Source organism: Peromyscus californicus, unplaced genomic scaffold, assembly GCF_007827085.1.
Source record: "Peromyscus californicus insignis strain IS unplaced genomic scaffold, ASM782708v3 Scaffold_6__1_contigs__length_162567912, whole genome shotgun sequence".
Classification (NCBI taxonomy): Eukaryota; Metazoa; Chordata; class Mammalia; order Rodentia; family Cricetidae; genus Peromyscus; species Peromyscus californicus.
Window position 1 is genome coordinate 138,021,500 of NW_026294584.1, and position 20,151 is coordinate 138,041,650.

The 20,151-nt window shown below is 39.2% G+C and overlaps 1 protein-coding gene across 1 annotated transcript; it reads left to right on the forward strand.

Annotated features, from left to right (window-relative positions):
- Nucleotides 1-285: 285 nt before the first annotated feature.
- Nucleotides 286-18,569, forward strand: LOC128099401 (C-type lectin domain family 4 member A-like). Its single transcript, XM_052721301.1, has 7 exons — nt 286-586; nt 1,763-1,879; nt 5,139-5,240; nt 15,773-15,778; nt 15,936-16,081; nt 16,962-17,074; nt 18,238-18,569. Exons 1-7 carry the CDS (start codon nt 505-507, stop codon nt 18,377-18,379), a joined length of 708 nt encoding a protein of 235 aa, XP_052577261.1. The 5' UTR covers nt 286-504; the 3' UTR covers nt 18,380-18,569.
- Nucleotides 18,570-20,151: the final 1,582 nt, after the last annotated feature.

Below are 20,151 nucleotides of genomic sequence, written 5' to 3' on the forward strand. Positions count from 1 at the left end.
TGAGGGACAATGGTCCCCTAGAATGTGGTGTCAGAACTTGTCTGTTCAGTCAGAATGAATGCTGTCATGTCTTAAGTGTTTGCTCACGTTGTCCGGTTCGTCTGAAGCCACATTTGCATACAGAAGTGCATGAATTTATGTTTGCTGCAAGTGTCTTAGGACAGAGTTCTCTAACCGCATGGTTCCTCTTCTCCCCTCCTTCCTATTTCTTTCCTTCCCTCTTTGAGTTCCCACTTTATAGTATTTGCATATCATGCTGAGTAGGTCCAAATGCTACAATTCTTACTTTGGTGTTTGAAGATGTTGCATCTCTGTATGTGGCCTGAGTGATTCCATGTTGTGGTTTCTCATTATCATGTGGTATATCACATCTGGAAATCTCCCTTCTCATATATAATTGTGAGATATGACAATTCATTGCCGTGTTTGATTCTCACATACCACGAGTTTTAGGGAGGAGACAGAGTGCATTTTCTGAGTGAGGCAGGTCTCACTCTTCTTGATATGGCTTCAGAAATCACCTATGCAGAAGTGAAGTTCAAGAATGAATCCAACTCCTCAGGCACCTACTCAGATTCTGCTACAGGTAAAAAAAATTCTGGACTTAATGTAGGGGGAAGGATAAAGGAAGAGTCAATAATAAACTTTGGGTGATGCTGGTTACTAATCTTCTCAGCGCTCATGTCTGGGATTTTACTGGAGTCGCAGGGGATTGAATTGTTTGTAGAGTGACTTTAAGGGCTGTAGAGTTTTCTAGTGGGAAAGAAAAGCTTGTGTGGCATGGTTTTTGCTCTTGCTATTTACAGAAACTATACCTTGTATCCTGCATTCTTGTATATATATCTTGTATATAGCATTTCCTGCTTTATAAAAATGAACATAAAATGAAATCATACTTTTCAACAATGAGATTGTCCCCTCTATTTTGACAGTATATTGTAACTTTATTAAAACTGTTCCTGTGTGGAGCTTTTATCTTAAAGGAACTTTCTTTTATAGAATAGATCAAAGCAGAGCCTCTCCCTCCGTAGGCAGGTGCTCTCCACTAAATTTTATCTTCATCTAGCAAATGGTTTCCAGCCATGAGACAGTGACTAGCGGACTGACTATATGCTAAAGAAGTGGACTATGACTGGAAATATTTACCTTTTATTGTATATGTGTCTTTAATGTTCATACAGTCTGGATGGTATTATAATATGTAGTGCTGCAACCACAGCAAAGAACACCAAGAAAACATGGATACGTGAAAATGTACCTACAAGACAGTGTAAAAGGAAAGTCATAGGAAGATGGCAGTACCTATTCTGTGTCGTCATGTGGGAAAACATACTATATGTACATCCTTTAAAATTTACTGAAAGGGCCAGTGTGGTGGAATTCCAGCACTCCGGAGGCAGAGGCAGGAGGATCACTGAGGATTTGAGGCCATCCTGCTCTACATAGTGAGTCCCTAGCCCATTAAACCTCCCACCACCAAAAAAAAAAAGAACTTCCTGAAGGGATATGATCAAAGTGTTTTTGTGAATATATATTCAAATTATTTTTCATATCTCAAAATATTAATACCAGTAATTTCAGTAGTGTGTGTATTTTTATGTATCTTGTAATGTTTTTTACAATGGACATTATTTTTCCATTATTTCAAATGGTCACACTATTAGTAATTATGTGACATGGAGAATAGAGAGACAGGGAGGGAGGAAAAACAGAAACAAAGGTGAAACTTATCACTCATGAGGTGACTGTGCTCTCCTTCCAGCTCCCAAAGTGAAGCCCACCCCTCCTCTAAGTAAGCCTGGCTGCCCTTCGCTGCTCTTCACATCACTGATGGCACTTTTCCTGCTGTTGGCCATCTCATTCTTGGCTGCTTTTATCTGTACGTATCCCCGATGTATCAACAGACGATGTCTGCCTTAGGTGAAGAGAGGTTCTGCTGTAGCACCAGCGTTTAACAGAGTATGGGGAAGAAATGATGTTTGGGGAGAAATAATTCAAGAGGTTACATTGTGTCTTTTACTGTCCTTTAATTTAGCTATTGTCTTGGGGAAAAAGGAATCCATCTCATTAGAGAAACTGGAGTGCATTTATGAATGTATGAGGATTTGTGGATGAACTCTGTGGAGTGTTGTCTTTGTTAAACTGGGAGATCAAATCTGTTTTCTCATTGACATTGAGAACTTGAGCTGTATGTGTATACAAGCTGTGTGTGTATAGGGTTCCTTCATCTTGAGATAAGTGTGGACAAGAAGGATTTAGGAAGAAATTATCCAAGAAGTGTTCTTTAACTAATTTATAATTGCTGTGTCCTGCCCAGGATTATGTGAAATCTAGAAGCAAATGGGTGGATTTCTGCTCATCAAAGATTTGAAAATTTCTGAAAAATTTAAATTGCATGCAAACAGTGTATTTAGGGTGTTTTACTCATTCACTTGAACCAAGTAGTAGCCATTTACTGTATGTCTTACAGTGTGTCTAACAGACAGAGTCCAGGAATAACATGGACTCTTTTCTCCAGAAACTTAGAGGAAAGTCAATGAATCAGTGCCAGCTGGTTAAGTGGCTACTCAGGATGTTGAGACAGGAGGACAGCAAGTGTGGAGCTAGCCTGGACTATGTAAAAATCTGTGTCTAAAAAAATGAAGAAAAAATGGGCCAGTGTCTACAACATTGTCCAGGAAGTCTAGTGCTGACACAGATTTTCCTAGAAGAGGCTATGTCTATGACTGTGTGTACCAAGAATGTTACAAAGATGAGAGACAAAAGCGTGAATGACTGAAGTACACAGTTCTAGGTGAAGAAGAAATGACATTTCCCTAGGTAGACATAGGGGGATGCAGAGCTTGTATTGTGCCCCATTATGAAACACTCAGTTTTTTCTTCTAAATATTGTTTTTTTAATCAAGAATGGTTTTCTGCTTAATAAATCAGCATAAACTTAATGAGGTAAGACAACGATTTATTTATCTTATGCTTCTGTGGTTTGTCAGTTTAGGCTGATCTCCACTGAGTGGCTTCTCTGGTCCTAGTTGAACTTAGACGTGTGTATGTGGTCAGTTACCAGTCCAGGAACCTCAGCTTCTGAGAGGAGGAAGCCAGCTAGGATGACTAACAGTATGACCCACCTTTATATAGTTACTTAGGATGCCCTGGCTTGTTTACACAGCAGCTTGCAGACTGCCAAGATTGAGGGTGACCATGAGCCAGGTCTCTCAAAATATTTAACACAAGGGCTGGAGAGATGGCTCAGAGGTTAAGAGCACAGACTGTTCTTCCAGAGGTCCTGAGTTCAATTCCCAGAAACCATATGGTGGCTTACAATCACCTGCAATGAGATCTGGTGCCCTCTTCTGGCCTGCAGGCGTACATGCAGACAGAAAACTGTATATATAGTAAATAAATAAATCTTTTAAAAAATTTAAGTTAATAATAGAGCAGAGTTGATTTTGCGCATTCTCTTGGCCAAAGGATGTCTAGAAGGCAGTTCATAAGAAGACTTCACTGTTTTTCTTTTCTTTTTCTTTTTTTCTTCTTCTTTTTTTGTTAACAAGGAAAATTTCAAAATCTCATTTAATTTCTGTGGGTACAGAAGTTAAAAGTTGTGGTTTTTTTTTTCCAAAGCACAACAGCCATGGAGAACCATTGTAACATTTCAAATAGAGAGTTGATGTAGCCGAACATGGGTTACAGACGACACTTTTGCAGAATTCTGAAAACAGAGTCACTAGGACAAAGAGAGAAATGAGAAGGCCTGTTTCGAACCTGATGATGAGATAAGTGTCTGAAGAACATGAGAGGAGGTGACTTTGAACGGTAAAGGGCACAACACCAAGGAAGTCGATGCTGATGAATATAGAGATCCAGGGAATAAGGGGTCCAAGAAGTACAGTGTGACTTTCATATTCTGATGATGTAAACTCAGCAACCATAAAGTTATTCAAAGAGGTAGACAATCTAGGATAAGTTATAGGTTTAAGTTGGTAGGTGTTGATTTCAGTTTTGGGCATATTGAGTCAAACCTAATATGTTTGTGTTTAGTCAACACAAAATTCTGCACATACAGGCAGCAGGCAAGACCGTAGCAATACATGGCATCACTCGGGGATAGTTTGTATGAGGAGGAAGCATTGTGACAAGACTGGAGGAAGTGTTACATTTTAAAGGGTGGATGAGCCGGGCGTGGTGACGCACGCCTTTAATCCCAGCACTCGGGAGGCAGAGGCAGGCGGATCTTTGTGAGTTCAAGGCCAGCCTGGTCTACAGAGCGAGATCCAGGAAAGGCGCAAAGCTACACAGAGAAACCCTGTCTCGGAAAAACCCAAAAAAAAAATAAATAAAGGGTGGATGGATGGAGAAGAGATTATAAAAAACAACAAGAAGTGATGGCAAAAAACAGTGATGCAAATCCAGGACAGAGCAATGTCTTAAGAGCTGGGGAAGAGGAGAAATGGGTTGAGTCCAATATCAAGATGGCTAACTTATTATCCTGGGGTATTTTTGATGATCCATTTCAAACCTGGTGTGAGTGAAATGGAGGAAGCCAAAGTGGTGGGGTAAGGAGGACAAGACTCTGGGAGGTAGGTAAAGAAATTCAGTTGTAGCGAGAAGCCACTCAGCTGTAAACCAGGAGAGAATGAGAGTGTGCATGGAGTAGTAAGCTGGTCAAAATGAGGAGAGTTTATGGAAGAAAACAATGCTCCATAGACACATATTGAGTTTTTTTATTTCACATTCTAAAATAACCTAGAGCTACTCAGAATTAGCTAACCCCCAAAGACTTCCTCCCAAAGACAAGGCAGTTTACATCCTTAAATATGAAAATCTATGTCTGCTTCATCTCCCCCAAGAGTTAGCATTTTCATCTTATGTTAACATGGAAGGATATGGCTCACTCCCTTTAGAGTCATGACAGTGGGCCTGTCCTGCTTTTCAAATCATTTGTCTTTCTATGAGTCCTGGAAGTACCTGTGGTTTCAAAATAGGAGGCTGAGGACTACATTGACTGTGGGGTGATGGGAATCTTAGGCTCTGTCTACTTATGTAAATTGGGGCTTGGTAGATCTTTGTACCAGTAAGTAGAAAGTTAAAGCCATAATATTTTCATGAAAATTAGTGGTTTTGTTTCTGTTTTTTTACAGTTTATTTTCAAAAATACTCTCAACTTTTTGAAGAAAAAAAAGCTATAAGAGATCTAACTCACAAAGAATTGAACTGCACAAAAGACAGTCCACCAATGGATGGTAAGAATCAAAGCGCCTATGAGTTTTTTTGCTTGCTGTAGAGTGAAATGGTTTCACATAAATCTTTCTTTACTTCCTTCCTACATTCGTTTCCTCCTTCCATTTATGTTTATTCTTCTCTCATACATTACATCCCAGCCACAATTTCCCCTCCCTCTACTCCTCCCAGTTCTCTTTTCCATCTCCTCTCTCCCTAGATGCACTCCTCCTCTGTTTCCATTCATAAGAGAGCAGGTCTCCAAAGGGATGTCAACCAAACACAGCACAGCAATTTATAACAAGACTAGGCACAAACCCTCATATCAAGGCTGACCAAGGCAACCCAGGAGAAGGAAAACATCCTTAGTGCAGGTAAGAGTCAGAGACACCCCCACTCCCACTCTTAGGAATCCCACAAGAATACCAAGCTAACAACCATAACATACATGCAGCCTGGTATCCTCGACCTCTTTGGCTCCTAAAATCCTTTCCCCCTCTTCTGCAGGGTTCCCCAAGCTCTGTCTAATGTTTGGTTGTGGGTCTCTGCCTTTGCTCCCGTCAGTTCTGGATGAAGCCTCTCTGATGACAAATAGGCTAGCTACCAGTCTATGAGTACAGTGGAATGTTGTTAGAAATCAGTTCATTGACTTTAGTTTGCTTGTTTTGTTTTTATGTTTAGCTCTGCCCTAGGTCCCTGAGCCATCCCATTTCAGATTCCTGGCCATCCAGGCAGGGTCCAGCTTGGCCTCACTCTTGTGGCTTGAGCCTCATGTTCGACCAGTCATTGGTTGGCTACTCCCACAAGTTCTGTGCCACCTCTACACCAGCACATCTTTCAGGCAGAATAAAGTGTAGGTTGAAGGTTTTGTAGCTGGGTTGGAATCTCAGTCCCACCACTGAAAGCCTTGCCTGGTTATAGATGATGGCCAGTTCAGGCTCCATATCACCCATTACTAGGAGTCTTTGATAGGGTCTACCTCGGAGATTACAGGACGTTTCCACTGCACTAGGTTTTCACACTCTCCCTCCATTCCCCCCCAATTCCAGTCATCTTTTTGGTACTCACTCCTTCCACACCCCCTTGATCCCTCCTGTTCCTATTTCCATCTTCTCCCAGTGCACCCACAAAATCTATTATATCTCTCCTTCCCACAGAGATCATACGACTCCCCCTTGGTACTTATCCTCTCTGGGTCTATGGATTGTATATGATTATCCTTTCACCAACAGTCAGTATCCACTTACACTTCAGTACATACCATGTTTGTCTTTCTGGTTCTGGGTTATATTACAGGGTGACTTTTTTCTAGTTCTATTCATTTGCCTGCAAATTTCATGATTTTTTTTGTTTGTTTTTTCAAGACAAGGTTTCTCTGTATAGTCATGGCTGTCCTGGAACTCGTTCTGTTGACCAGGCTGGCCTCGAACTCACAGAGACCCGTCTGCCTCTGCCTCCCGAGTGCTGGGATTAAAGGCACTGGGCTGGTGTCATTTTTTTACCAGTGGAGTAATACTCCATAGTGTGAATGTACCACATTTTCTTTATCCATTCTTCCGCTGAGAAACATCTAGGTTGTTTCTAGTTTCTGGGTATTGTTAATAAAGCCTCTATGAACATAGGTGAGCAAGTGTCTTTGTGGTAGGATGGAGCATGCTTTGGGTATATGCCTAAGAGTGTATGTAGCTGAGTCTTGAGGAAGATTGATCCTCCACTTTCTGAGGAACCTTCATGTTTATTTCCTTAGTGGCTGTATAAGGTGGCATTCCCACCAGCATTGGAGGAGTGTTCTCCTTGCTCCACATCCTTGCTAGCATGAGCTCTCACTTGTGTTTTTGATCTTAGTTATTCTGATTAGTGTAAGATAGAATCTCAGACTAGTTTTGATTTGCATTTCCCTGATGGCTAAAGATGTTGAACATTTCTTTAAGTGTTTCTCAGCCACTTGAGATTCCTTTATTGAGAATTCTGTTTTTTAAATTTATTTATTTTTTATTTTATGTGCATTGGTGTTTTGCCTAAATTTATGTCTGTGTGAGGATGTTGGGTTCCCTGGAACTGGAGTTACAGACAGTTGTGAGTTGCCATGTGGATGCTGGGAATTGAACCTGGGTCCTCTGGAAGAGTAGTCAGTGTTCTTAACCACTAACGCATCTCTCCAGCCCCTGAGAATTCTATTTAGCTCTGTACCTCACTTTTCAATTGGATTATTTGGTTTGTTGATGTCTAGTTTCTTGAGTTCTTTATATATTTTGAGATTAGCCCTGTATTGAACAGGTCGTTGATAAAAATCCTTTCCCATTTTGTAGGCTGTCATTTTGTCCTATTGATGGTGTCCTTTGCCTTACAGAAGCTTTTCAGTTTCATGAGGTCCCAGTTATTGATTGATTGTTGATCTCAGTGCCTGCACTGTTGGTATTCTGTGCAAGAAGTTGTCTCCTGTGCCAGTGCAATCAAGGCTATTTCCTACTTTCTGTTCTACCAGGTCTTTGATCCACTTGGACTTGAGTTTTGTGTAGGGTGATAGATATGGATCTATTTGCATTCTTCTACATGCAGACATCCAGTTAGACCAGTACAATTTGTTGAAGATGCTTCAGTTTTTCCATTGTATATTTCTGGTTTCTTTATAAAAACAAAACAAAACAAAAAACAAGCAAACAAACAAACAAAAAACAACCCTGGTGTCTGTAGGTGGATTTATGTCTGGGGCTTCCATTCCATTCCATTGATCGATGTGTCTGTTTTTATGCCAATACCATGCAGTTTTTATTACTATAGCTCTGTAGTACACCTTGAAATCAGGGATGATGCTTCCAGAAGTTCTTTCATTATGTAGGATTGTTTTAGATATCCTGGGTTTTTTGTTTTTTTCACATGAAGTTGAGAATTGTCCTTTCAAGGTCTGTAAAGAATTGTGTTGGGATTTTGATGGGGATTGTGTTGAATCTGTAGATTGCTTTTGGTAAGCTGCCCATTTTTACTATGTTAATCTTACTGATCCATGAGCATGGGAGATCTTTTCATTTTCTGATATCTTGTTCAACTTCTTTCTTCAAATACTTGAAGTTTTTGTCATACAAGTTTTTCACTTTCTTGGTAAGAGTTACTCAAAGATATTTTATATTATTTTTTGGCTATTGTGAAAGGTGTTGTCTCCCTGATATCTTTCTCAGCCCATTTATCATTTGTTTATAGGAGTGCTATTGCCAGGCAGTGGTGGCGCACGCCTTTGATCCCAGCATTTGGGAGGCAGAGGCAGGTGCATCTCTGTGAGTTCAAGGCCAGCCTGGTCTACAGATCAAGCTTTAGGACAGCCAATGCTATACAGAGAAACCATGTCTTGGAGAAATAAAAGAATGAGTTAAAGGATAGCTACTGATTTTATTGAAGGTCTTTATAGACTGTAGAAATTATCTGTTAGAATTTTTGGGTTGGCTTTTCTATACTATCATATCATCTTCACGTAATGATACTTTGTCTTCTTCCTTTCTAATTTGTATCTCCCCGATCTCCTTTAGTTGTCTTACTGCTCTAGCTAAAACTTTAAGTATTATTTTGAATAGATATGGAGAGAGTAAACAGCCTTGTCTTGTTCCTGATTTTAGTGGAATTGCTTTGAGTTTCTCTCCATTTAATTTGATTTTGGCCATAGGCTTGCTGTAAATTGCCTTTATTATGTTAGGTGTGTCTCTTGTATCCCTAACCTCTCCAAGACTTTTATCATGAAAAAGTGTTGGGTTTTGTCAAAGGCTTTTTCAGCATCTGATTTGATCATAATGTGTTTTTTTTTCTTTCAGTTTGTTTATATGGTGGATTACATTGACTTATTTTCTTATGTTGAATCATGTCTGCATCTCTGGAATGAAGCCTACTTGAACATAGTGGATAATCTTTTTTGATGTGTTCTTGGATTCGGTTTGCCAGTATTTTATTGAATACTTTTGTATCAATGTTCATGATGGAAATTGGTCTGTAATTCTCTTTCTTTGTTGAGTCTTTGTGTGGTTTGGGTATTAGGGTAACTGTGGCCTCATAAAAAGAATTTGGCAATATTTCTTCTGATTATATTTTGTTAAATAATTGAGGAGTACTGGTATCAGCTCTTCTTTGAAAGTTTCATAGAATTCTGTTCCAAAACCATCTGGCCCTGGGCCTCTTTTGGTTTGAAGATTTTTAATGATGGCTTCTATTTAAATAGACCCGACCTATTGTAGGTTTATTTAAATTGTTTTTCTGATCTTGATTTAACTTTGGTAAGTGGTATCTATCAAGATAATTATCCATTTCTTTTAGATTTTCCAATTTTGTGAAGTACATGTTTTAAAGTATGACCTAACAGTTCTTCAGATGTTCTCAGTGTCTGTTTTTAATGTCCTCCTTGTTGTTTCTGATATGGTTAGTTTGGATATTCTCTCTCTGTCTTTTAGTTAGTTGGGATAAAGATTTGTCTATCTTGCTTATTTTCTCAAAGAACCAACTCTTTGTTTCATTGACTCTTTGATAATTCTCTTTGTTTCTTTTTTATTGATTTCAGTCCCCAGTTCGATTATTTCCTGCCACCTCCACCTCTTGGGTGTGCTTACTTCTTTTTGCTGTAGAGCTTTCAGGTGTGCTATTAAGTCACTAGTATGAAATCTCTCCAATTTTTTAATGTAGGCACTTAGTGCTATGAACTTTCCTCTTAACACTGCTTTAATGGTGTTCTATAGGTTTGTGTATGCTGTGCATTCATTATCATTGAATTCTAGGAAGTCTTTAATTTCTTTCTTTATTTTTGCCTTGACCCAACAGTCATTCAGTAGAGAGTTGTTCAGTTTCTATGAGTTTGTAGGCTTTCTGTTATTTCTATTGTTGTTTGTGGAGGCTCACATAGGTTTCCTAGTGAGATCAGAGCTTGCTTTACCCAGCAGGGCTGCATAGGGGAATGATTGGACCACGGGCATGGTTACTAGATGTTTGGAAGGTTCTGCACTTAGCTGTGCAGTATGCTTTGATCTAGCAAGGGGGAGGTCTTTTGCCCCTCCCCTTAGCATTGTTATAAAAAGCCCTTTTGAAGAGACAGAAGGGGCCGGTGAATTTTGATCCAGGTCCTTCTGAAGCTTTCCTGTGTCTCTGTCTGTCTCCTCTCTGCTATCTTTCTATCTAAAAGTTTCTTATTCCTCTCTCCTCCTCATAGGAACCCTTTAAAAGGTGGGAGCTGACCTCCCACAGTTGTTGAAATCCAGTTTTAATCTGTGGTGGTCTGATAGGATGCAGGGGGTTATTCCAATTTTTTTGTATCTGTTGAGATTGTTTTGTGACCAATTATGTGGTCGACTTTGGAGAAGGTTCTGTGATGCTCTGAGAAGAAGGTATACTCTTTTGTGTTTGGGTGAAAATTTTCTGTAGATATCTGTTATGTCCATTTGGTTCAAAATGTCTGTTAGCTCTAGTATTTCTCTGTTTAGTTTTTGTCTGGATGACCTGTCCATTGTTGAGAGTGGGGTATTGCAGCCTCTCACTATCAATATGTGAGGATAGATGTGTGATTTATGCTTTAGTAGTGTTTCCTTTACAAACTTGGGTGTCCTTGAATTTGGAGAATAGATGTTAAGAAATGAAATGTCATCTTGGTGGATTTTCCTTTGATGAGTATGAAATGCCCTTCCCAGTCTCTTTTGACTAGTTTTGGTTTGAAGTCTATTTTGTTAGATATTAGAATGCCCACTCAAGGTTGCTTCTTAGGTTCATTTGCTTGGAATATCTTTTTTTTCAACCCTTTATTCTGAGGTAATGTTTATCTTTGATATTGAGGAGTATTTTTTGTATGCAGCAGAAGGATGGATCCTGGTTTTGCTTCCATTCTATTATTCTGTGTGTTTTTTCTTAGGAAATAGAGTCTATTGATATTGAGAGATATCAATGACTAATGACTTTTAATTCTTGTTATTTTGTTGTTGGTGTTATTGGTGGTGGTATAGTGGTGGTGATGTGTGTATGAGTATGTGCTTCCCTTCTTTTGGTTTTGCTGGAGTGAGATTATTTATTTCCTGTGTTTTCACAGGCATTGTTAACATCCTTGGGTTGGAGTTTTCTTTCTAGTACCTTCTGTAGGGCTGGAGTTGTGGATAGATAATATTTGAATTTGAATTTATCTTTAAATATCATGAAATATCATATCTCCATCTATGTTGATTGAAAGTTTTGCTGGGTATGTAGTCTTGGCTGTCATCTATGGTCTCTTACAGTCTGTAGTGCATCTGTCCAGGCCCTTCTGGCTTTTATAGTCTACACTGAGAAATCAGGTGTAATTCTAATAGGTATGCCTTTATATGTTACTTGGTTTTTCCTTCTTCAAGCTTTTGGTATTCTTTATTTGTTATATATGCTTAGTGTTTTCATTATTATGTGGTGAGGGGACTTTCTTTTCTGGTTATATATATGGTGTTCTGTATGCTTCTTATATCTTTATAAACATCTCCTTCTTTAGATTAGGAACATTTTCTTGTATGACTTTGTTGAAAATATTTTCTGGGTCTTTGAGCTGAGATACTTCTCCTTGTTCTATATCTACTATATTTAAGTTTGATCTCCTTATAGAGTGCAAAATTTCCTGGATATTTTGTGTCAGGAATTTTTTAGATTTAATTTTTTCAGCTGAATTATCCATTTCTTTTATCATATCTTGAATGCCTGAGATTCTCCCTTCCATCTCTTGAACTCTCTTGGTGATGCTTGTGTCTGTAGTTCCCATTCACTTACTCAGATTTTAAATTTCCAAAATTCCTTCATTTTGTGTTTTCTCTAATTGCTCCTATTTCTATTTTCAGGTCTTGATCAGTTTTATTAATTTATTCCAACTGTTTGTTTTTTCTTGGCTTTCTTTATGGGATTTATTCATTTCCTCCAATTTTTTGTTTGTGTTTTCCTTGATTTCTTTAAGGGGTTAATTCATTTTCCCCTTTAAGGACCCCTATCATCTCCATAAAGTTGGTTCTGAGGTCTTTTTCTTGTACTTTGACAGTATTGGAATATTTGGGACTTGTTATAGTAGGATAGCTGGGCTCTGCTGGTGACATATCACCATGGCTGTTGTTGATTGTATTCTTAGTCTGGCATCCAGGCACCTGGGTTTGGGGTGATTTTAGGTCTACATGTCAATTTTTAAGTTTGTCTTTGTTTGGAGGATGTTTTATTTCTTGGTTTCTCTTTCCTTTTTGGTCTTTTATTCTGTGTGGCCTGTGGTTGAGCAGAGGTTCTCCTCCCGAGATGAGGACTGGACTTCTGGCAGCTGTCCTGGCCTCTGGTTGAGCAGGGGGTCTCCATCTGAATTTGGAGCTGAGACATGGTGAGGAGGGGAGGGATGATTAGGGGTAGACTGGGATGCACTAAGAGAGTGAAGGAAGTCCTCAAGTGGGAGGTCTGTCTGGAGTTCTGGTGGCCGAGTGGCCTCTGGTCTAGCAGTTGATTCTCTTCCTGAGTTTGCCTACTGGTTCTCCTGGCTAGTGTGCCCTGCACTTGAGTAGGAGATGTCTGCCTGAGTTGTGTGATATTTGTAATAGATTCCCAGGTGGCAGGTACTGAGAAGTGGAGTCCATATGCACATCTATATCAGACCAGAAAGTCTGATATGTATGCCTCCATTTGTCTACACAAGTCTTGTTTTTGAAAAGGTTCCTATTGTATTAGATTTTTCCAGCTTCTGCTTCTTTCTGAACCATCTCTGCACACTTGCTGTTTCTTACCTCAGTACACACACACACACACACACACACACACACACACACACACACACACACGGGGCTATAGAGATGGTTCAGAAGTTAAGAGCATGGCTGCTCTTCCAGAGGTCCTGAGCTCAATTCCCAGAAACCACATGGTAATTCACAACCATCTGTAATGAAATCTGGTGCTCTCTTCTGGCATGCAGGGATATATGCAGGCAGAACACTGTATATATAATAAAGAAAGAGAACTTTAAAATATATGTATATATATGCATATATACACATATATAATTTGAAGAAAATGATGATACCCTGTATCATGAATGCAAATTACTTAAAGTTTTAACAGACTCCTTGAGAACACTTTTAAATTTACACATGATTTCATGTGATATACAGATATCATTCTAACCCCACATATACATACACTGTCCTCTAAATGAACATCTTTATAAGCAAACATTGCTACAGCTAGCAGGTGAATACTGATATCATCACTGATTGAAGTTCATTATTACTAGACTCTCATCTGGGATGGCAACACTGTATTTAGTTGTCAAATCTCTTTAATTTTCTCTAGGTTGGGATGAGTTTTCAAAAGATACTTGTTTTAAAAGATCAGAATATCAGTTTTGAGGATGACTGATCTGGTATATTATAGGATATTCCTATATTAAAATCTAGGTAATTATTTTTGGAGAGGAAGATGACAGATGTAAAATGTTAGTTTAATTATATAGTACACAGGGTCTAAACTATACAAATTATTACAGACCGTTATTATCACCATCATATATTATTATGGTCACTTAAGGTAGGACATTTAAAAGTGTACCTTTTTTTCATCATCTGAATCTCTTATTTCTTTTTAAAAATATTGTTCTTCTTTCATACAATACATCCCAGCTGCAGCCTCCTGTCCTCCCCTCCTCCACACCCCCCCAGCTCCCCTACCCTCCACATCCACTGCTCCTCCATTTCCCTTTAGAAAAGAGCAGCCCTCCTCTGCTCATGGGATCTTTTTCCTCCTACTGGGTTGCCTCATCCAGGCCTGATATGAGGGATTATGCCTAGTCTGACGGCACCTTGCTATGCTGTGTTCGGCTGATACAAGCATACCCTTTTAGGCTAACCACTTGGTGTTGGATAACCAGTTAGGAGGCTCATCCCTGGAAAAGATTAATTCTCCCTCTCTCAGCAGGTATTAATTGTCTGTAGCTCTTAGAACAGTAAAAATAGGCCATGAATTTGAGAGGGAGGAGGGAACACGGCAGGGACTGGAGGGAAAATGATATAATTATATTTTAATTAAATGTAAAAGATTGATCTTTTTTAAAATCCATTTTCCACATTGTAATTTTAAAGGATGTTGGGCATATAGCCCACACTATGGTGGAATATTGGGTTAGGTTTCTCAAGAGACAGAATAATGTATCTGTCTATATCTATCCAAGTTCTTCATAATGGTGCACAATAATAGTCTTTGTTCCCTGAGCCTTGTTTACATTTACCACTAAAAATGTCATTTCTTAGTTCTTCACTGAACACTGCATGCTCTGGCCATCCATTCTTCTGTCTCCTTCTGTTCTTTGATTGTTTTCTCATCTCTGACATTCTTTGTATCCGTACAAGCACATAGGGATATACATGAGTGTGTGAATATAACTCCTTGTATCTGCCACAATCTCAATTCTTTGCTTTATTTTTCATATATTTTATACCTCTCTTTATTTGGTATAGACAATTAAGGATCATGATGGGAGACTGTATTTATTTATGTATATATGTATTTATTTGTTTATTTCTGTTTTTTCTCTGTTATTCAATTCGATTTCTATGATGTTTGTTTCTCCTGATTTCTCTGTCACTCCATTGTACTGCATTTAAAAAAGACTATTCTATCAATTTTTTCAATTATGAAATGGAAAAACACATGATCACAGATAGAAAGAGTTATATTTACAACACATTTCATCCTTTGACCCAGCAATTTATTCTCTAAAATTTTCCCTGGGACACAATTAACTAGTGTAGAAAAAGTTGATCTCCTGCTATTATTCTTAATAGGAGTGTAAAGAAAAGCAATGCCCTTAGTAACTGGCAAAAAATGGATTTGTTAAAAATATATTCATATATGATTGTAATGAAACACTATGCAATGATTAAAATGATGTTTTCAAAAATTAAAAAAGTTGTATTTACACACATTGGGTTTTTATATTTTTTTACTTTCTAAAGGCATTCTATTTTACATTTATTTCTAGAATCTTTGTAATATGTTTGTGAAGTATTTTTATCATCATTAACTTAAAAATTGTCAGAATTTTGCTACTATGATTACTATTGGTGAAATTATTAAGGCCACTCCACGTAGTTAAAAGGAGATTTATTTAATGGCGTAACTTACAAATTAAGGAATAGGTAGGTCGCAGAGTCTGGGGAAGGTGTATCACAGTCCAGCGGTGTTCTCTGGAGCTCTGCTCAGTCCACCTCTCCAGTCCAGGGTTCCGCAACAGAGAGCGCGCCCGCCGATCCAGATCTCCGGTCCCCCGGTGCCTCCCTTGGCCCCGCCTTGTAGGCGTGACAGTTGCCGAAGTCTCAATGGGGCTTGGAACTTCCAGATCAAAGCTGGAATGGCTACCCACTACAGATTACTGACATGCATTATTTAAATACAACATATAAAACTATGAAATTATCTGGTTCTTGGTATAATGAGTTATATCAAGAACTAAACTATTATTTAGAGACCAGTTTGGATTATGGCCTCAGTGTCTGGGTGTCCATGGCATTCTGTTTTCCTGACAACACCCCAGTAGGACAACGGGGTCCTGATGTTAGTGTAGATAGAGGTAGACCTGAGTGCTTGGCATCTGAATTGGGAGGGATTCCTTGCTGTATGTATCTGTAGATTTGGCGAGTCCCAGGTTCCATGTGGTCTCCACATCAAGCAGGTTTTAAAATGACTTCATCTTGCACTTACATTTCCTTCTTCTCCCAAAAACAAAGTCTGGAGCTGTTGCCCAAAGAATTGGAAGCCATTTAGTTCCCACTGCTACTTCACTTCCACTGACTCAGCATCTTGGAGAGAAAGTGAGGAGAAGTGCTCCAGCATGGGTGCTCATCTGATGGTGATCCACAGCCAGGAAGAGCAGGTGCATCCTGGGAGAGAGTGGGGCCTGGGCCTGGCCTGCTCTCTGCCTCTTTTTACTAAGAGGGAGTTTTGTTGACATGGGTGTTGCTGATGTGGCAGAAGGCTTTCCATCAGGAAGCTGGAAAGGATGCTTCAGTCTTGGCATTCTACACCTTGTCCCGACTTCAGTGAAGCTGAACAACCCACAAGAAACCATGGCAACAGAAATGCAATGCCTGAGGGTGGAGGGAGGGATGAAGTGTTTCTGCTTGGAAGACCAGTTTGTGATTTCAGCACTCTAATGCTTCCTGTAGTACCCACTGCCTAACAGAGGAGGGAGCAGAGCTGACTAGGGAAAGGGGGTCAAATCAAGAGAGTCACAGCCAACCATCAGAAATGAAATATCTGAGGTTATGAATAAAGAGTGATTAATCTGCTAAATTCTCTCATGCACAACTTTCAAGAATGGTGCTGGGGAAGAAAAGAGGGGAGTGAGTCTGAGATGAGAATTCATTATGATCACAGACAGAGATTGTTTCCAATGTCATGTGTCCTGGTCAGCCAGAGAAGATAGCACTCCTGGGGATGGGGGTGGCTCCTCTTCTATTCCTTGATCATATCTTTGTCTTCTCATCTCATTATGACCAGAAAAAATGTCAGTTGAAGTATCACAGTATATCTCAAAAATGTATAATTAATGTGTATTAATCTATAATTTCAGAAATATTTAAGGGCCTAGAGAGATGAAATAGGATTTGATTATTACATATTTGCATATGTGCATCATATTGGACCTATAATTTTGTATGGTTAAAATAATTTTTAAAGATCTTATAAAAATTCTATAACAGAAAAAGAAGCACTCCATCTAGCCTGAATGCTGTATCTTTCTTTCCTCTTAGAATTTCATCACCAATACCCTGCATTCTAAAGCTGCTTATTATATTGGGCTTTCTGATGCAGGTCACCGACAGTGGCGATGGGTTGATCAGACACCATACAATGAAAGTGCCACGTGAGTCCAGAGTTACCTAGAGGAGTCCTGGGTCCTGTAGCATGAGAAGACTTTAGGGTGTTCCAGCTGTTGGTTATGAAACTAAACAGCTCACTCCTGGTGTGAGTGCTGGGGATGGAGTTACTTTATCCCCATTTCCTTATCAAGGAGTCCTGTGAGACACATGTCACTGGTACTCCGGGAGAGATGAGGAAACTGAGTTTGAAGAGTGTAGGATGATAAGTACCCAGGGTACCGAACTAAGGTGCTACACCATGGTGGGTTTTATTATGCTTTCAGTCTCTCTATATATTAAACAATAGGATTTAATTTATCTTTATTAGTGTGTATATCTATGTCTTTCTTTGTTTCATGTGTATGTGGGTGCCCATGGAGCCTGTAAGTGGGTGTTGGATTCTCTGCAGCTAAGGTCACAGTTGGTATGACTGCGTCAATATGGGTGCTGGGAACAGAGATGTCATGTTTTCTGGAAAAGCAGCAAGCACTCTTATGTCTGAGCCATCTGTCCAGATTTTTTTTATATCTATAATAAAAATTAACATCAAGATCATAACTGATTATTTCTCTTAAATCAAAAGCCCTCAATCTCATATTTTTATGTGTCATATTTATGTAATTATTTAAAAACTCTAATATCTTAGTGTGTTCCCATATTCTATCCTAATTTCTATTGTGAGAAATAGGTAGTAATATTATTCTCATTCTTAGTTTTCAGAGAAGAAAAGTAGGAATCCAGGGTAGTAAATTACTTGTCCTAGATGACAGAAATACATAGATTATCTAACTATTTTAAGTATTTCTCCAGTCTCTAAAATAAGACTATTGTAAAATGAAAAAAATTATTACAGCATGAGAATGAGAGACCTTTTCAACATATAAATAAGCACATGGAATGACAGTCCCCAGATACCAAGACCTAGGGATGAAGTAGCCTCTGGGATGTGTTCTAGGAGAACAGTTGAGTAACAAGTTGAGAGAATATTGGGTGAGGTGGCCCTGTTGTCCAGGGACATGTCAGACATGGGTGGTCGAGACAGTTGATTTGCACATACCTGAATCTGCTTTCCACAAATTCCCACCACATCCTGAGGCTTGCTTACTCTTGTTTTCTCTTTCCCAGCATTACTGTGGGAAACACCCTGATGCTCTTTCCTCCCTTCCAGGTTCTGGCACCCAGGTGAGCCCAGCAGTGACAACGAACAATGTGTTATAATAAATCATCCATATTCTAGTTGGGGCTGGAATGACGTCCCTTGCAGTGGTAAACAGAAATCAGTTTGTCAGATGAAGAAAATATACTTATGAATCAATCATTCTTCATAGACATGGGATTACATTTTTATCAACCATTACATGAAGACTTGGAAAGATCTTCTTGTAGAAGAGATGTCCATAGAAATTTAGGTAGGCAGCCAAAAGTTTTACATATGATAATACTTGTTCACATATATACTTATACTTATTTATTCATCCTTTACTCTTTATATAATGAGAATTTCCCATATACCAGAGACTCTACAGGATCTCTTTGTGCATATGTAGAAGCACTCCAGCTTCTCTGTCCATTCTTAGATTCCTAAAGTCTTATTTGATTATAGAATTGTATGGTGTGGTCCCTCTACCCATCTCTCTCTTCGTTCCTCTGTCTTTGGATTTATTGATGTATAATTGACAAATAAATCATGTATATTTGCATTACACTGTCTTGACCTGATATGGAAATGTATTGGGCAATGGCTACCACAATTAAGTTAACAACACCCTCTATTACCTAACATAGTTGTCTGTTTTGCGTGTGTGTGGTGTTAGACCATTTAGATCTTCTTAAGCAAATTCAGACAGACAGAGTGACATTGTTAACATTGACACCTTGAAACTGTAACTGCTTACTCACATTTTCTCTGGCAGTTTGTGCCCTTCCATCAGCATTTTCTCGTGTCCCTGAATACCTGCACTACCAGGACCCACTCAGGAACTTGGTCCCCATGGCTAGTGTGTCAGGTGCTGTGGGTGCCGTGAGGCTGATGTGGGCCTCTAATGGTGACTGATCCTGGACTGGGTGACCTTCCTCAAGAGCAACTTTAAGAAGACGATAGCCAACCTTCTACTAGTACCACCTGTTATTCTTGGTGTCCCACCTTGTGCCTGTTGCATTAGGGACAGCCTTTGCCCTGTGGATGGACATTGAGGAGATTCCCCATGTCCCATGGAAGCCTGCATGCTGCTTAACACTTTGGAAACCTTTTCAACTTCTTATCATGAATATTTTGAAACAGAAGTTGACTGGATGGTATCATCAATACTCATACAATTTCCATTTATAGTAATGATTGTTAACATTTTGATAATTTTATATATATGTGTGTGTATGTATATATGCACATGTTATTTGATAGGACACTTGATAGCTAGTTTGATACATAACACTTCAGTCAATACTTCAATATATATCATCTGAAATTGTCAGTGCAAAACAAAACAATACCACTATCACTCTTAGAAAATTTAACAACTCTTTTCTCAGATAATGTGTGATCTTGCCTGTATTTCCTCAGCCATCCTCAAAATATTTCTTATGGCTGTTCTAGTAAGCCATAGCCAAAAACATTTCATTTACTAATTAAATTATTCTACAAGTTCAGGCCATGCCTCCACAAGACTGTCCTCATTTCAGACTCACGCTTCAAGTTCAGGAGTTCCCAAGGATGCCATTACTTCAAGTCAACTGTCTGCAGAGTCCCAGCATCCCATGATACCTGCAGATTTATGAGCTTCTAGGATGACACACTGACCTTACGATTCTGTTCTACTAGGATTACAGTTTTTTTTTTTTTTTTTGGTTTTTCGAGACAGGGTTTCTCTGTGTAGCTTTGCGCCTTTCCTGGAACTCACTTGGTAGCCCAGGCTGGCCTCGAACTCACAGCGATCCGCCTGGCTCTGCCTCCCGAGTGCTGGGATTAAAGGCGTGCGCCACCACCGCCCGGCCGGGTTACAGTTTTTTATGTAGAAAGATACAAAGCAGAACTAAAGGGAGGAACATATCAGGTGAGGTCGGGGAGGGCCCATAAAGGGAACTT